General features: G+C 37.0%; 1 protein-coding gene across 2 annotated transcripts in view; it reads right to left on the bottom strand.

The window, feature by feature from the left end:
• Positions 1-6,106: 6,106 nt before the first annotated feature.
• The window catches only part of LOC127657711 (RNA-binding motif, single-stranded-interacting protein 3-like), a 189,590-nt gene continuing 176,139 nt past the window's right edge, over positions 6,107-19,557 (bottom strand). For both annotated transcript variants that reach the window (XM_052146554.1, XM_052146553.1), the window contains exons 11-14: positions 13,659-13,769; positions 12,570-12,653; positions 12,195-12,319; positions 6,107-10,552 (exon numbers count right to left, since the gene is read on the bottom strand). In XM_052146554.1, the coding sequence (XP_052002514.1) occupies positions 10,549-10,552; positions 12,195-12,319; positions 12,570-12,653; positions 13,659-13,769 (324 nt within the window). In that variant the 3' untranslated portion in view covers positions 6,107-10,548. The remainder of the gene's footprint in view (positions 10,553-12,194; positions 12,320-12,569; positions 12,654-13,658; positions 13,770-19,557) is intronic.

Consider the following 19,557-nt stretch of genomic DNA (forward strand, 5'->3'; position numbering starts at 1 on the left):
CTTGAAGTCTTCAATATTCTCATTCAGTCAATAGTATTCAAATTCTATTCTTAACCTTGACTTCATCAAACCCTCATAAATCAATACCACATCAGTTTGTCCCATACCACCTATTTTACTTTTACGAGAGAGCCAAACAGCTAACTTTGCTTGTCCGAAAATAAAATTGAGTAGATGATAGATCTCCCTCTTGCTACGTTTATATTTAGGTCCATAGATATACAACTCAAGTGTGAAAACTTCTCCTAATGTCTGACACCAGCCTCTAAGAATTTCAAAGAGAGGCAATAATCTACTACATTCAGCAAACAAATGAAAAACTGTCTCCTGCTGTTCACAGAAGGGACATCCCATCCCCGCTAGTGGATCAAAATGTGCTCTGTATCTGTTTGTAGCTATAATACCATGTACAACGCGCCACTGCAGGTCTCCAGACCTTTTTTCAATGGGGAGCTTGTACATGGTCCTCCAGCTACCTTTCGGGGAAGAGTCTGGTCCAAAATATTCTGTCCATTTAGTCTCTTTTACATTTTCAAGTGCATGAAGATGAAGAAATTTTACACACAGCATATAAGTAACTTTTTTCCCAATGTCTCTGAAACTCCCCAGTTGAGGTGTCTTAAAGGATAGAATGCCACCTTCACTTTCTTGCCACAATCCAGTCGCAGCTGTAATATCCAGTTCTGGGAAAGAAGAAACAGCATTTTCTTTTTTGTGTAAAAATAAAGAGTCTCTATAGTCCACCGGCATGCACTCATAAAGATGGTTCAACAGCCTCTGCGCAACTCGGACTGATCTTATGCCAAGCTTGGTAGCCAGAGTCTCTGCAGAAATCCATCCATCTTCAGTCAATAAGTGTCCAATCTTTACAATGTTTGCAGACAATAAAGCATGCCTCACAGAAGTTGATTTTAGAACATCCAAATACATTTTTGGGTTAAAGATCAAGGGTTCTTCCAGTAACCACTGGCTCTGTTCACCATTTAGATCTCTGCAAACTTCTAAAAGAGTCCACGCTCTCAACATTGACTTGTAGAACGATGACAGACCAGTTAAGTCCAGCTTATTAATGTCCATTAAGAACAGTTGACAATCATAACCCATTTCACCTGCTCTTCTCAAGAGGCCACGGGCTACCCCACGCCAGCTCACTTCTTCACCATACAGGAGTCTTTGAGCTGTCTGGAGTCTGAAAGCTTTAATTCTAGATCTGATGTCAATGAGTCCTTGACCTCCCTCCGTCCTGGGCAGATAAATTACTGTTGCTTTTAGCCAGTGATACCTGGACCAAAAGAAATCAACTAGTTTTTTCTGAATGTCCATTATCAGTTCGTCTGGAGGTTCTAATATCATCATTTTATGCCATAAAGTAGCAGCAATAAGATTATTACAGACCAAAACTCTACCCCTATAGGATAACTGGAAGAGCAACCATTTCCATCGAGACAACAGAGCACATGTTTTCTCCACTAGTCCCTCCCAGTTCTTTTTCTTATATTCTTCAGATCCTAAAAACACCCCTAAATATTTTAAACCTTCCCTTCCCCATTGCAACTCTCCAGGAAGGATGGGACCATTATTGTCATGCCCACACCATACTGCCACACATTTGCCCCAATTAACTTTAGCAGAAGATGCTTTTTCATAAATTTCTAAACACTTTTTAACAACATTAACATCTTGATTACCTCTTATTAAGACTGTAAGATCGTCCGCATATGCAGACATTTTAATAAACTGTGAAGAATCTATTTCTCTGATTTGCAGCCCCATTAATTCTCTTCTTAATTTACAGAGTAACGGCTCAAAAGCAATACTATAAAGCTGCCCTGAGATAGGGCAACCTTGCCTAATACCCCTCTGAACCTTTATGGGGACACTGAGACCGCCACCTATTTTTATCAAGCAAGTTGCCTCATTATAAAGCAATTTTATCCATGAAATTAAATTTTCTCCAAATCCAAAAGCCTTAAGAGTCTCAAAAAGAAAATTATGGTCAACTCTGTCAAAGGCTTTCTCTTGGTCCATTGACAAAAACCCAACATCAACATTGTTGTAAAAAGCATAGTCGTACAGATCCCGCATCAGATGTAAATTATCCACAATAGATCTGCCCTTTACACAATATGATTGGTCCTTATGAATAATTTCATGTAATACATCATTTAACCTTTTAGCAAGACACTTAGAGAGAATCTTATACTCTGAACATAAGAGAGCTACAGGTCTCCAATTTTTTAGTAGCGTCAAATCTCCCTTCTTTGGAAGTAATGTTAAAATAGCACGCTGACAACTTCTTGTTAGACATCCTTCACTTATACATTTCTGAGCAACTTCAAAAAAATCATGACCAATAACAGTCCAAAAGCGTTTATAAAACTCGGCAGGAAGTCCATCAATTCCTGGTGCCCGCCCTGATGAGAGATCCATTACTGCTGAGGTCAGTTCATTAAAAGTGAGTTGTGCTTCCAAACGTTGTTGTTTTTCTGTAGATATCTCAGGAAGATCTTGTAAAAGTTCATGTCTACATTGATCATTTAAGGACTCAGCAGAATTAGAGAGAGAGAGCTAGAGAGAGAGAGAAAGAGAGAGAAAACAGACCAAACACCTTTTGGCAAGAGTTCTTAGCTCAACATTATGTAAGCTCAGAGAGTTTTTGGAGGGCAGCAGAGCATGATACAACCTTATGAAACATTAACATCATAAAATAAAATAAAAAAATTATGCAGTGACAGTCAGGAAGGAATGGGTGACATATGGAACAGGGAAGAATAGGATGAGACGAGAGAAGAGACACTGGAAAGTGTGTTAATGGCACAAATCAGGAGATTGGAAACTAGGCTGGTCATTCAGTTTTACCAAAGACCTTTTTAGGTGGCTATTTTCAGCCACCTGCTTAAATGGTAAGACAGCAATTCGTTCAAACAGACAAGCTAATCAGGACAATAATTAGCTGTATTTCTCAGGTTGGTCCAGTTTATGGGCATGCATGTTGTAGAGAAGAAAGACCAGACAATGTATTTACCAATGGAGTGCAACATTCTAGGAAAAAACGGCCCACACATTTTATCCATTGGGAAATTGATTTTTTAACAATAACTTATAAAACTTTAAAGATAGACCTACCATGTGCTCCAAGGTTGTTAATAGATGGTATATGGTCCTGTTGAAACCATCAGTCTTCGTTTTTTAAACTTCTTAAAAAAAATGTAATAGCGGAATTCCACGTGAAGAACTTTGCTACCAGTGAATTCTGAAAATGAATAATCCACCAATCAGAAAATCATGGTGAACAAACCACAGCAATCGAGCCCAATAGCAGCTGCCCATTCCAATCACACATTGTGAATGATGCAATCGAGTTAGTCCCCCTACACTCTCAAACTACTTATTTATTTAAATATATCTGAATATTTTGTGGTAAACTTAAAATATATAGTTTCAATACTTACAATCAACAACTCAAAACAAGTAGTTTATTATATTTCTATCATTTTTAATTTGATTACTTCATTTGCAATGCTTTATGGGACTGTAGTTCATTCTCTCATGAAAACCATTAAGAACACAGTCTTGAACCTTTGTCTTTTTGTCTGATTTTCAAACACTTTCCTGCTTCAAATCATAGATTGTAATGTTGTGATTCACCTTGGAGCTGGTTGGAATGGTTCTTAGCTAAGAACACTTTTAAGAAGTACTAAGTTCTATGAAACCCCTCTTTAAGACATGAATAGGAAAAATACGTCCAGAACCAAGATGGCTTAAAAAATGGATGGTCACTGTTGCATACTACTGAGGTCCCATGAAGCTGATGGCAGCATCCAGGTCGCAGTCTTCCGGTGATGCAGGAACCAGTTTCCAGACAACTGCCAATGATATGAATGGGAATGCTAATGGATCCCTCTAGTTAATTTCGACCTTTTTGGACTCTTCCAAATTATTTTATAATGAGTTGTTATGCCTCCTCCTTATTTCATTTTGGTTGTATAGCTTGTTGTACATCCACAAACAGTGCCCTTTTAAAATGGGATCCATTGATTTACCAAGCGCAAACACGTTGTCTGCAAATACTGTTTACAGGAAATAGCTGTGAGCATTACATACCAAAAAATTAAATTAAAGTTAAGCTGTATCAAATGCAATATCAGATGGCTTAAAGGGATAGTTCACCCAATAATGAAAACTCTATTATCATTTAATCACCATTATGTTTTTGTTAGGCAGAATGACGGCCTCAGACACCGCTCACTTTCATTGCATATGTTTCAATACACACAAAGAAAGTAATCCACATTTGGAACAACATGAAGGAGAAGTGGTGGCCAGAAGGTCAGGGGTTCAAGCCCCAACACCACCAAGACACCACTGTTGGGCCCTTGAGCAAGGCCCTTGAACCTATCTGCTCCAGGGGTGCTGTATCATGGCTGACCCTGCACTCTGACCCCAGCTTAGCTGGGATATGTGAAAAATAAATAATTTCATGTATATGCAGAAATGTATGTATAATGTGTGACAATTGATCAATTTATTTGTATTTATTAATGCATTTAAAGCACAAAAACTAAACACAATGCACTAAAACTGAATGTCTAAAGAAAAAATTATTAGCTCATAAAAAGAACATATTCCATAGTGTAGATGCAGAGAGATGTCTCCCCCTCCTCTAGTATAAATGCAAGTTATGAAAATTAGTTTTTTATGCACTGGAGGAGGATGGAGAGCGTTTGCAGGGTGGGGGAGGCCAGGATAAAAGGTCACCACAAGACTGAAACGGTCACTTGTTTATCCGAACAATCACTCTATAAATCAGTTTCAAAGAAGTGGGAGGAGGACAGACCCAAATAGTTACTGGGCCCTATAGAGAATATATCTTCTTTTCGAAGAGTCCTTGCTCGTTGACTAGTTGCACTGTTCTTCAGGGTATATACTGTAGTTTTTGTCAGCAAGAGAAATGTGCATAATAGGATGTGCAAGTGCTTGCTGATTTAATGCAAATTAATGTATATATTTACAGCTCCTTAAAATGTCTTTTTCTTAAAAAGTGATAAGCTTATATAGTTAAAGTTGACGTGTGTAATTTATTCATTGTTCAAATACTTTCAGCTAATCCCACTTTAATGCGTAGAGCCAACTATAAGCAAGCCATTATAGTTTGATTTTCCAGAAAAGTGTAAACACTGTGGACAGTGATGGGAGTTTGGGGCGGGGTCATATGTATGTCCAGATAATGGAAGACAGGTTGTATCTTTTTGACTTCTAATAAGTCCTTTGATTGCACAAAAAAGCATTTCTTTCTCTGCTTTCATCAGTAACAAAACAAAAGCTCAACCAGAATCAAAAAGTGAAGTGATTTTGTAAATTTTTTTTATTGAAAGCTTCATCAAAAGGAAACAAACAAAATAAAATCAACAGAAGTTTAAACCTAACATCCACTGGTCTACATACACTCTCAGGATCACAGCTCGAGCACATGGGAGGCAAAAAAGTGAAGCAACTCAAGAAATCATTGTAGCATTGTAAAACTGTTCCACTTTCATATTTCAACAACACCTGTACAAAAAACATTTCCATAAATATTTCTCTATTTTATCTGCCAGTAAGTTAGTCTCTAATTGAGGTTTTGCTGTTTTCTGTGAATTTGGTTGAACAGAGTTTGCGTTATCCTTGCTGTCATACCGCAAACCTTTTGAGTTGAGTCAAGGTTCTTGACAGTCCAACGAACATTCTTCATTCAATGACCTCAACCGTGACAGCCAATCTAATGTACAGATAAAAATGCATGGCTTGGACCTTGCATCCAATGACAAATAGAATGTTACAAAGGGAGCACAGATTTTCTAGCTAGTGAAAAACCTTCCAGTGGATGAAAGATGTTTAGCTTACTGAATTACACTTGGAATGAGAACTCTATCCTACAGCTTAAGGAAACCTCTAGCTTAAAGGAATAATTCATTTAATAATGACAATTCTATCATCATTTACTCACCCTTATGTTTTGCTAAACCTTTTTGACTTTCTTCATATAACTGTCTTTCTACTGGAACACAAAAGGAGATGTTAGGCAGAATGTTAGCCTCAGTCACCATTCATTTTCATTGCACCCCCCCAATACTATGAAAGTGAATGGTGACTAACATTCTAACTATAAACTCCTTTTGTGTTTCAGAGAAGACAGAAAGTAATACAAGTCAGGAAAAACACAAGGGTAAGTTAATCATTTTTGTGTGAACTATTCCTTTATCACATTTTGTTTTTCACTCTTTAATGAGAAATATGACAGCTGTAGAGTGCAAAATGTAGGGTACAACATAAAGAAATATTTAACCCCAAAATGAAAATTCTCTCATCATTTACTCACCCTCATGCAATCCAAGATGTGCATGACATTCATTCTTCTTCTGAACACAAATGAAGATTTTTAAAACAATATCTCAGCTCTGTAGGTCAAAAAAGAATCCATATGTTCCATATGCAACAAAGGCCTCATAGAATTAATCCATACAACATCAGTGGTTAAACGCATGTCTTCTGAAGCAATATGATAAGTCTGAGTGAGAAACAGATCAATATTTAAGGATTATTTACTATCAATCTCCACTTTCACTTTCACATTCTTCTTTTTTTGTTTTTGGCGATTCACATTCTCTGTGCAAATCACCACCTATTGGGCAGGGAGGAGAATTTATAGTAAAAAATGACTTAATATTGATCTATTGATCATTGCTTCTGAAGATATGGATTTAACCACTGGAGTAATCTGGATTTCCTTAGTGCTGCCTTTAAGTCCTTTATTAGCTTTTTTGTGCTTCAAAGTTCTGGTCACCATTCACGTGCATTGTGAGGACCTGCAGAGCTGAAATATTCTTCTAAAAATGTGCTCATTAGAAGAAAGAAAGTCACACATCTGGGATGGCATGAGGGTGAGTAAATGATAGTTAATTTTTGGGTGAACTATCTCTTTAAGGTAACCACACATACACCTCTTGTGTGAGAATATCACCCCAAGTCACCCATCTGTCCCCAAGGCCCTGCCCTTAAATACTGAATGCTTGATAGCAGCGAGCACATGATAAAAATAACTCTCCAAAAAGACAGTGGATAACAGACATAAAACACAGTGACTTTTCTCTTTTTTGTTTAAAACGTTTTTTCTTTAAAGAGGTGGAAATGAAAAGCTAGCTTGTTTTCCTTATAGTATCAGTCATTACGGTAGATTTGTTGTGTTGCCAAAACTGGTCCTCGTTCAGAAATCGCTTTAATCCACAGTGTGAAATTGTTTCATAGCTAACTGAAATGGTTAATGCCAAAGCAGAGGATGAAGTACAGCATCTTTGCTTTAATACTGTCCTCTAGTGGTTAATTGATATCATTACTTTGTGTCTGATGTCCTATTGTGGGAATACTGGGAAAAAGACTGAAGCATTCTCTGAACTCGCCTCTTTGCAAAGACTGTGAAAGATGACATTGAAAAGAGCATGTGGACCAAAATGACCAGCACAAATAGAACTTGAAATGATCTTGATGTCTCTTGTTGGCCCTTCAGTACACAGTTTTCTGTATGGATTAACATATTTAATTGTAACTTCTTAGAATTCTGTAAATGGAATAAAAAGAAATGCAAGTATAACTGTAATCTACCAAATGACAACTGAATTTATTCCCAGAGCACCTGAGAGATCTCTAATTACCTGACTGTTAAACTAGGAGGCATATTTATGAGGCAAACAACCATAAAGGCAGCAAAGACAGCCCCATACTTCACCATATATATTGATACTCTTAGCTGAAGTGGTAGTGTTGTGTCCTATTAGTTTGCATGAATACAATGGAGAGCAGTCTGCCTTTTCTTTTGTGTTGCAAAATGAGATATTTACCCAGTACTTGTTTATTTGCTAGTTTCCCCCACTCTGGAACGGACAGCCTGATAAATTATAGCAGATTTCAGATGTAGAAGGTCAGAATGATAGTCATCATGTGTGCTATTTCTAACTAATACTGAGATGGCTGTCACTGCTTTGTAACAAGGCACCTTAGCAACCACCAAATCCTACAGGTATGATGACAGTAGGCACCTTAGTTTCAAGTAATGCCATTATCACAAGTGAATTCCAATTGCATGCATTTAAATAAAGAAACCTTGCATATAATGTGAGGTGTTTCAATTGTTGCAACTGAAAATATGTCATTAGTGGACGACTGCCCTGCTTAAAAACACCATAAACCAGCATCAGCTGGTTTTCAGGTTTTAGTTGGTCTCTCACCCTTGTCTGTTGTCTGGTTTTAAATAGGCTTTGGACACTTTCAGATGGCCAGGCTGGAAGACCAGATAGACCAGCAGAAGACCAGCAAGGCCAGGTTGGGAGACCATCTGGAGACCAGTTTAGCCAGGCTGGGAAAGCAGCTAGACCAGCTGAAGACCAGCTAGACATGACCAGCTGAAGACAAGCATGGTTAGGTTGTGAGACCAGCTTGGGCAGGCTGGGAAAGCAGCTAGACCAGCTGAAGACCAGCTAGACATGACCAGATGAAGACAAGCATGGTTAGGTTGTGAGACCAGCTAAAAACAAGTTTGGCCAGGTTGGGTAACCAGCTAGATCAACTGAATACAAAATTTCTCTGGCTGGGAGACCAGCTAGACCAGTTTGGGAGAACAGCTAGACCAGCTAAAGAGCAGCTTAGCCAGGCTGGGAGACCAACTAGGCCAGCTTGGCCAGAGTGGAAGACCAGCATGCTTAGGTTGGGTAACCAACTGAAGGTTAGCTTGGGTAGGCTGGGAAATCAGCTACAACCAGTTGGCCAGGTTTGGTAACCAGCTAGACCAGCTGAATACCAACTTGGTCAGGCTAGGAGACCAGCTAGACCGGCTTAGGCTGGTTTAAGCAGTTTTTTTAACAGGGTGGGGGGTGCTTGTTTTGTAACATTTGTCAAACGGATGTACTATTTTGCCAAGTGTTAATTTTTCTCAGTGCATCTAATGCAAAGCTTGGCTTCATGACCTGCAATACATTTTCCTATGTTCCTGTGTTTCCTCGTGGTAAAATTGCTTTTGATGAGGTAGTGAGCTTTACACAGAATTTAAAAACACACTAGTGAGTACTTGGATTCCTTCCTGTTGAGTTGAAATGATAATCAGCCTTCTTTGAAATGCTTATGTGACATATAATAGTGGCTGACTCTATATCAGTGACTGAGAAGGTGCAGTGAAAGAGAGGTATAGTATTATTCAGTCTGGCAGATGGGAGATGTTTGATGGATCAGACTCTCTCTGATGCCCTCTGGTGGGGTGAATACACTCAGCAATATGTGATATCTGTGATGGTGTTTTTCTGCCTCTAAACTGAACACTTGACATAGATTCTGCAACAGTGGAAAGAAGTTTAAACCCTTAAAGTAAAGCACCAATTTTGCCATCAAGGTCAAATGGATACCTTAGAAACATAATTATTAAAACATAAAAAAAAAAAATATCAAAATAGAAAAAAGGAAAACATAAAATCAATCAACTCCACTGTCTTGAAGGGGGTTTCTTCATCTTTGGTATAAAATATGCCATCAATGGGCTGCATTTGATCCACAGCTAAGAAAGACTTAAGAAATTGTCAACAATTTCCTATTACTATTGCTTTTTGCACACATTTGCTTTTTTTTTTTTTTTTTTAGATTTAATCCATAAGCTCTTATCTACGTTGATTTGCACTGCCAGTATATATATATTTTTTACTTTTTAGATAAAGTTTTCAACTTTTTTCCACAATGAAACAAGCAAAGCAGGCTAAAAACACCTTAAAGCTGATAAAAAATATTGCAGATAAAAACAATAATGCCATTAAAAATGATCTGCACTACACAATAAACTGCATTTCACACGATGCAGTGGAATAATATTTTTTTCCTCTAAAAAAATGCAATTCTCTTTAATCATCATCACAATATTTTGTCTATCCTCTCTTTTAAACACAAAGTCACCAATGATAATTTAAAATGTCTCCAGGAGACCTCTCTATAAGCGCTATACAGGTTTTTCTCTCTTTGCCAGGTCATTTGTCACTGCATTCGTCAGTCCAGATACTTCGAACAGGAAAAGTCTTAGATGTTTCTTGAAATTAAGGCAACAAAGATGAAAAAACATTGATATTCTCTAGAAAACTAAAATCTAACTCATAAAAAGGGAAAAGTAATAGTAGCTTAGAATTCGAGGAAGACTTCTTATTCTCCTTCTCTCATTGTTTTACAAGAACGTGCTTCCTCGACTAATAGAAAAACCCACTGTTTCTGAACACCTACCTGCACATTCGAAAAAAGAATTGGAAAACTTGTACTTGTTTGAATTCATCACTTCCTCACAGACTGCATTTCTGGATGCGAGTTCTCCAAAGGTCCTCCGTTGTGGGCCAGGTGTTAAATAAACTGTTTTGTAATGCTTGTGCAAAAGTAGACACAAACGTGTTTTCCTATATCTTGCCCTCTGTCTTCAATGTTCCCGTGTTGCAGTCCCCCGGTTTCAAGGCAACGCAGTCACCTCAACGCCCCAACCCCCACCTCCTCCGGTTATCTGAATAAATGAGAGAGACAGATACTTTGGATTGTCACTTATTCAATTCAGTCCTTTCAAAAGAATATTTCACCCAGAAAATAAAAAATACTGTCATAATTTACAAACATGTCATTCCAAACCCATATGCTGTTGTTTTTTTCTATGGAACACAAAAATTCTACAGAAAGGACAAAAAGGTAAAAAAAGCAATACAAAGTACTTTTCAATCAACCAGTTGATCCAGTTCATAAGTTGGACTGAATGATTCTTTTACGAATCGGACTGATCCGGTTCTCGAGTTCAGCTCACTGGTTCTGATCCGGTCGCCTAGCGATTGGGTTTAATGCACGGTCTTACATCAGTTATGCTTAATAAGCTGAAAATGTGTGAGGTTATGTAACGCATTAAAATGATTTCCTTTATTGAGGTTATAAATGGTATAAACTGAACAGCGCACGTAGATTTTTCCCCATTACCCCAATTTTGTTCTGCATATAAAAACACCTTTTAAAACACCTAAGCTGGCTTATGCAATGTGGGGAAGTGTTGTGCTCATGTCTCTCTACATTTTGAAATCAACAGCAGAGAAAAAACAATGATTTGAAGTCTCATGTAAACATGTAGTTGTCAGCAAATTGGTATGACTTAAATTTCGGTCTGTGATTCCTCACAGAAAGCAATCGTATGACTTCAGAAAACCTTGAATATAACCTAATCGCATGGACACCCTTTATGTTACTTAAATTGTGCTATTTTGATGTTTTTGGGGCTTAAAGGAATAGTTCTTTCAAAAATGAAAATTCTCTCATCATTTACTCACAGATTTTTATAAGAATATCACAGCTCTGTAGGTCCATACAATGCATGTGAATGGTGGCCAGAACTTTGAAGCTCCAAAAAGCATATAAAGACAGTATAAAAGTAATCCATTTGACTCAAGTGGTTAAATCCATGTGTTCTTAAGGCGTGGGTAAGAAACAGATCTATATTTAAGTTTTTTACTCTAAATTCTCTTCCTTGCCCAGTAGGTGGCGATATGAATGAAGAATGCAAATTGCCAAAAACAAAAGAATTTGAAAGTGGACATTTATAGTAAAAAAAAATTCTTAAATATTGATCTATTTCTCACCCACATCTGTCATATCACTTCTGAATACATGAATTTAACCACAGAGGTCTAATGTATCATTTTTATGCTGCCTTTATGTGCTTTTTTAAGCTTTAAAGTGCTGGCCACCAGTCACTTGCACTTAATGCACTAACAGAGCTGAGATATTTTTCTAAAAATCTTTGTGTTCAGCAGAAGAAAGAAAGTCATACACATCTGGGACGGCATGAGAGTAAAGGATGAGAGAATTCTCATTTTTGGATGAACTATTCCTTTGACAGACGTGATCACTATGATTTGTTGGTGTATAGAAAAGACCTGTCACCTGCGTGCAAATTCTTCAAATTTTTTCCTTTTGTGTTCCACATAATAAAAAAAGGAATGTGGCTTTGAAACAACATGAGGGTGAGTAAATCACAGAAATACAAATTTTGGTTTACTCACTTTACTCAATACTGAATGAATATCATGAAATTCCTTTCTCAATCCTACTGTAACAAGATACATTGTCCGCTATTTGTCTCATCAATGTGAAGTTGCTTGCAAACTCACTTAGCGGGCTGAAAAGAGTAGGTGGGCACGTGATCGTTGGGGTTGTCCACACCCAGAGGCTGTTGCTGACCACTTGCGTCCTGCGAGGAGGGAACACTCTGTGGAGAAGCATCAGTCACCACGCCCTGGAAGGATGTGATGTCATAATTACAGGATGTTCCAGAAATACCTTTTACCCTCTACTAAAAAGAGGCCTTAGGCTGTGTTTGGTACCCAGTCTGCTAGACTAGTCAGGCCTTGGAAATGGACTACAAGGCACTAAGGAAGTTGTGGGTGGATTGTGGCTTGAGGTGGCTGATCTCCACCCTTTCAATTAGCAACGCTCATCTATTCAGTGGGACCGGTGAATGGATTTGCAGTCACCCAGACACTCACCTCGACTGAGACAGCTGAGGCAGGCACCGGAGTGTACTGGGGAATGTAGGTCCCCTGCATAGGAGCAGCAGCCGCAGTCATGTACTGCAATGGAACATACATAGACACACATTAAAAGGTATCGTCACCCAAACATTTGAAAATTCTCTCATTATTTACTCACCGCCTTCCTGTGGACCTATTTGAAGTAAGTTTGGAGCAGAATAAATAGAAATAAACCTTGTGTAAATTGTAAGCTTTATGCTAAGCTAAAATGCTAAATCTAGCCATTTTACATGCACATGTAACCAGGCACAATCACATTTTTCTATCAAGAAAATTCACATTGGATCATAATTTCTTTTTTTCTAGTAAGACCTTTGATCTTAAGGCAAAAATCGTATTCTTGATAATAATTTTTGTATTGTTTTCCTGTAAAAATATCTAAAAATGCTTAAAACAAGACCAATTATATTTATCTTGTTTTAGAAACAACACTACATAAGATATTTTGGTTTTCTCAGAGAATGTATTTTTAACATGTGTATTTTGTCTTACTGTACTGGCAGAGTTTTTATAGTCAAAACAAGTGACAAAATCTACCAGTGCTGAATAAGTAATCCAAAGTATTTACAATACGTTACTGACATTGAGTAATTTAACAGAATATGTTACAAATTACATTTTACAGCGTGTATTCCCTCCCAAACCTGTCTGCAGGTCATTTGATTTCAACATGACAGTGTCCATTTATGTTACATATTATGTGATATGTCAAATAATGTTTTTTTTTACCGATATACAGTAATTAGAGTCTTCATCTCATGTGAGTATACACTTTAAACAGATTATCAAAAATAATATTCTACTATTACTATTTCTTTAAAAGTTTAGTAATTACCAAAAAATTACTGAATGCACTTTTGAAAAGTGTTTGGCTTTATTCCTCTACTCTGTGGTTTCTAGTGGATGGCAGACCAGCTGAAAATAAACTGCATTTTGATTCAGTGTGAAGGAAATTAGTTTCAGGCTAGTTTTGCGATTCACTTTTTTCATTTCGTGAATAGGCCTAAAGGTGTGGCAAAACAGAGAGTAAAAAGGGCCACTTACTGTGCCAGTGGTACCCAGGGACAGGTGGTTCATCTGCTGGGTGATGGGACCCATCATGTTAGCTGGCTGCATGGAGATGGTGTGGTCCATGGTTGGCGTGATCACAGCACCCTATGGGTAGGCACACACATACATACATACATACATGCATTGTTACAGGTCAGCGCGTGACGGTTTGGGGAGGAAGTGAGCTACCATTCAACAATGCATCTGGACAACTTCATTAGTAAATGGGGCTGATCACGCAGCCATGCGCTCCACCATAAACTCTCTCTTTCTTTCCTCATCCCATCTGGGCCGTATTGCTGCAGCTGGGCCCTATTATGGGGGCCAGACATGAGCTGTTCCACTTCAACAAGTGAAATAATGCGATCCAAATGCACGTCATGCATACTTCTGCAGAGATGATGCATTGCTCACTTTACAGTGGAGCTGCTCTGCACCGTGGGTGTGTTTACGTTTTCAGGCATGCCGAGATGAGAGTGCTAACACATGTGAGAGAGAAGAGAGAGACTGCGATTTGTAACCGCTGACCTGAGATATCATCTGACGCTGTCACATGACTACCTCAGCAGAACTAGGCCAAAGATGTGTGCACACGCTCTTCTCACACACCAACTTCACTGCAAAAAATCTGACGTAAAATCAACAGTAACTTACCGGCAACAAATAGCCAGCAATTTGCTGTTTACATACCACATTAGAATTACCTTTATAATTATCTATTATCTTCAGTAGTTTAAGATAAACTGTATAATATTTTACAGTATGTGCTGTACCGAAAAATATATTACAGTAGTTGTTTGTATGATGTATAGTAAAATGCAGTATATTAGCGGTATAGTTAATTATGGTAATTTGTTGTATGTTGTTTATTAAATTGCAGTGTCCATACCACTGAACTTGCCACAGTAATCACAGCTTTAGCTTACAGAGTTAGAGTAACTAACTTCTATCTATTACCAGTAAAAAATATTTAAAAAAAATACAATTGAGGCCTTTTTACAAACAGAACATTTATTACACAAGGACAACTCAAATATGACATAAATGTTACCCATAAAGGTAAACTATGACTACACACATAATTCCATAAAAAAACATTCAATATTAAGTTCACCAGATCAGGTCAAATGACTGAAAGAACACTCTCCAATCCTTTGCATGTCCAGACCTAGAGAACAAAATACAAAAATCATGTCAACATTTTATTTAATTTATTCTACAAATGGAAAATACACTCTAAACAACCAAGGTTGTGCATCATTCAGAAAGGACAGAGATAGAATAACTTACATGTCGAATAAAATTGGAGTAAAACATTTACACGTGTTATATTTGTACACAACGCAACTTTATTTTAGATGGATGGGTCAATGAAAGTGACCTGTATAACTTTGCAGCTCATAATAAAAACACACACAACACGGGGCATCCAAAGATTTGCGCATGTTCAAAATTTGTTCGCAGATAAGGTAATTTGCATACTTAGTGCTTGAATACTTGTAAGTGCTTACTTTATTACTAATCAGAATGGCCATTATAACTAATGCTAGTATCTGTTTGAGAATGTACAAATTCGTTACAAAGCTACTTGTTGAAAATTAAGAGCAGATCTTCATTGTCAACTGAGGAATGTTTGATTTTTCTTTTCTTTTTATAAACTGCTAAAATATGTTTTGTGTGATTTTTGGTGCTCACCTGGTTCAGTCGAAAAGAGATCACTTTGCTTTTGCTCCTTTCGAGGCTGAAGAGACGAGAGGAGTCGAGTTCAGGCTCATCATTCATAGGTTGCCAGGTGCATTCCCATACAGTTCTACTGTATCCAATGCAGAGAAGACATCTCCGGGGTTTTGTCTTTGTTGATAAAAGATCACTGAATAATACCAAAAATTTTCCCTCTAAATTGTATACGCACAGGTTTGAGATTGGGCCATTTCTTGTGAAATTTAACAGTAAATAACCGTCATTATTTTCCTGCTCCTTTTTTCCAAATAATAAAGCTCAGGTTGACAGTAACATACTGTAAACAGTTTCTACTGTAAGACATGTTGGAAAATACAGCAATAATACTGTCAAAACAACAAAAATCATTGACAGTGTTGATTTGGATGAATCTTTCAGAGGTCAAGCAGTTTGTCAGAAAGTTAAATTCTTCTCGGATGGTTTGTCGAGGACCACTCTGAAGAAAATACCATTGCTCAACTTGCAGATCTGGTGGCACTTTGTGAGGGACACTTTCCCTGTGTTATCAGTGCAGTATTACTTTCCCCAAAGCAGAATGGAGATTAAATTCATCTGTCTGGACAGCAGAGATAATGAACCCTCCTGGAAAACCCAGTTAACACCAGATTCAGATTGTAGATGGTTTGATGTGGTTTCAAACTGGTCATTTATGGTCACTTGTCATTTTGCATAGCCCTTTCACAATACATATTGTTTCAGGCATGTCTTAAAGCAGTTTTGCAAAGCGCCTTATAGAAAAAGTGTTCTGGGTTCAATACAAGTTGAGCTCAATCAACAGCATTTGTGGTATTATGTTGATTACCACAAAAATAACTTTGATGCATACCTTGTTTATTAAAAATAAATAAATCAAATCCTGGTTACAGTAAGGTACTTACAATAAAAGTGAATGGGACCAGTCCATAAACATTATACAAAATACACACTGTTTCAAAAAGTATAGCCACAAGATGTAAACAATATAGGCTACGTGTTAACCAGTGTTAATGATAAAAATGATAAAAATGTCCTTTCAATTTAGTCAATATTTCATCATGTTATTCATAAATCAGTTTCATAGTTTGGCAAATATTTGCCAACAAAAGATATTGTGCAAAATGACAAAAATGTGTCTCAAATTGCTACAGACCAAACTTTAATCAATAATAAATTCATTAATTTAAAGATGTATCAAACATATAAACTGTCCTTGTTATGAAAACCTAAGCTCCTGAAATAATAGCATATTGTGAATATACTAAAGTATTAGCTACTTTCAGAAGTTCCCGTATTCTGATTTTTTTTACGCAATCAGTGTTTTTACAACGCAAGTTATGCATTCTTAAAAGTTCACCTGTTTATTCACTTAAACTCACAAGTTGTAATATAAAATATGCAGTATGTACAGTGCTGGGTGGATTACTTGTGAATTGTAATCAGGTACTGATTAAAAATTACATTTCAAAAGGGGGACCTGGGTAGCTCAGTGAGCATAGATCCGCCCTCATTAAAACCTGATCGAGCAGTGCACAGTCCACCATATTTGTCTCCTTGCCAGAGGCGCTTTTGCTAACTCGGACTGCTTCATCAACAATGCCAACATAAGGCTGGATCTGCTTCAAAGATAAGGATCAAGGATGGATCGATACAAACTCTCCGTGACCAACTTCAGATTTGCAAGTCGTAAGTTTTGCACTTTATACTTTTTTAGTGTTGCAATTTGGATTTCCGAATTTGCTTGTTTGCACGTTGAACAAAAAAACGCTTGTTGTGAAAACAACAAGTCCGTAACTACATTATTGAATAGCAATGAAGCTGTAGCTCTGTTACAGTTATGATATAAACTGATTGGCCCTGCTTGAGTGGTCATGCAATGAAGATATTCTGTGTAATTAAACCGGTCATTATTTCAAAAAGATTATGAAACAGTAAGGGTATTTAAAAAAATTATAGCTGTTTTTTATATTTCATAATAAAATATTTTATATTTTTATAGTGCATATTTTATGCACAATACAGTAAGATGACTGACCTTTTGTGTTTTCTGTGTTATTTATAATTTAACCATTTAAGTTCTCCTGCATTGTTGTCACTGTGGTATCCATGACACCAGCAGGAAAGGCACAGCCCACTTCCAGTTAATTTGCATTTAAAGCTACAGACACTAAAACAGTCCGTTTGGAACAGGGCTACCAGAGCCATATAGAGAGAGAGTTGCGACAACTCCATTGACTCCAATGGAACATTTTTTTTTTACAGCAATGGCGGCTCGTGGAGCCTCTCAATAGTTCCCGGAATTAGCAGCAAACACATGCCGTGCCGTAGAGATGCAACAGAACAAACCGTTTGCGACGCACTTTTAAAAGGTGAGACGTTTAAAGAATAATATTATCTTATTCTGTATATTATCAGTACATCTAAATAAAAATAACTTGTAAATTAAAACCTTATAGTTGAGTATTACTCATTAAATTAGGAGAAAGGACACATACAAAATGCTTGGCATGCTATTTAATTTATTAGAAATGTATTCATGAATTGCTGTAAATAGTTATTGCATTTATTTGAATAAAAATAAAAAATAAAAAGTAATATCGTAATATATTATTACAATTTAAAATAACTGTTTTCTATTTTAATGTATTTTAAAATGTAATTTACTCCTGTGATGCCAAGCTGAATTTTCAGCCTCATTACTTTTGAACGGCAGTTTATATACGAGTATGCTTAAGTTGTTTTAAAGCTGAATATATTGTGTATATGAATAAGTATTGTAAGAATTATACATTAGATATATAATATTTATAATACATAAATAATTATATTACTATATATAGAATTGTAAACAATAAGCTTCATTTCACTAAATTTTACATTTACGTAACTGCTGCTAATAGTTAATAGTTCATTGACCCATTGTGCAGTGCGAGCTGGAAATCACCTGTCACCAGCCTGTCTCTGTACTATCTGAAAAGTCATAAATATGACATTAGTTACCATGAGATTAGTGAAAACAATGAACATGAGGTAACATAAAAACGCAACAGAAACCCTAGCCTGAAATAAGTTGAGGCAAATAACGGTAAGCGAACACTAATCCTCAAATATTAGCTGATTTGATCTTTAAAAAAACAACATCGCTGTAACAACATACTCATGCTAGATACATATGTCGGTGTGTTACATAAATATATAAAATAAATGCATTTATTGACTACTAATTACCAGAAATCACAGTTCTGTCACTCTACTCTAACAGTTTGAAATGCCCGGCAAAACACTTCCTGGAACTATCTGAAGTCTACGTGAATCACGTGACGATCAAGCATTTAGAACTTCCGTTGTCGCAACTCTCTCTCTATATGGCTCTGAGGGCTACAAAACAGGGGTATAAAGACATGGCAAAATAAACAATCTGTGAGTTATTTTGAGCTGAAACTTGACAGACACATTCTGGGGTTACCTGAGACTAATATTACATTGTGTAAAAAGGGGCATAACAGGCCACCTTTAAGTTTAAAACCAAATGTTTTGGGGTTTCCCAAAATATGTGTCTATGGGGGTCATTTTCAAAAGTCTCCACTTTCAGTGGAGGAAAACTCTAATGTGGATGTAAACGATGCAAAATTAATGTGATTTTAAATAAAAATGGATTAGTGTGGACGGCCCCATAGACTTTAGGGGGTGCTAGGCGCCAGAGTCAAAGCTATTTATTGTGCTAACATGTAAAAAAATAAATTTATTATTATATTCTGGGTAAAAGTATGTACTTATGACTAAACTAATAACTAAAAATATACCTGTAAACACAACTTTTAATTGTATGCCCCTCCCCCCTGACAAAAGTGAAACATGGCATAGTGTTGTATGGGAACGTTGGATTGTTCTGCATTTCAAGCATAAATGATTAGTTATCCAGGGTGAAATGTACATTTCTGAAGAGCTGTGAAAGAAACATTCTTCCCAAGAACATAAAGTGAATACTGCCATACGGCACCAGCAAAAAATACTTTACACACTCAAAAGAGCAAGCTTCGGCAGCTTCTGTTTGTCTCACAGCAAGTACAGCTTGGTGGAGCTGGTGCTTTCAGTAAGCCGGCGTTTGAAGAATAAAATATACAGGCACTTGGTGTCAGAAGCGCTCTGTCTCTATTCACACTTTCAGAGGTAAACC

This window comes from Xyrauchen texanus, chromosome 17 (assembly GCF_025860055.1).
Source record: "Xyrauchen texanus isolate HMW12.3.18 chromosome 17, RBS_HiC_50CHRs, whole genome shotgun sequence".
Classification (NCBI taxonomy): Eukaryota; Metazoa; Chordata; class Actinopteri; order Cypriniformes; family Catostomidae; genus Xyrauchen; species Xyrauchen texanus.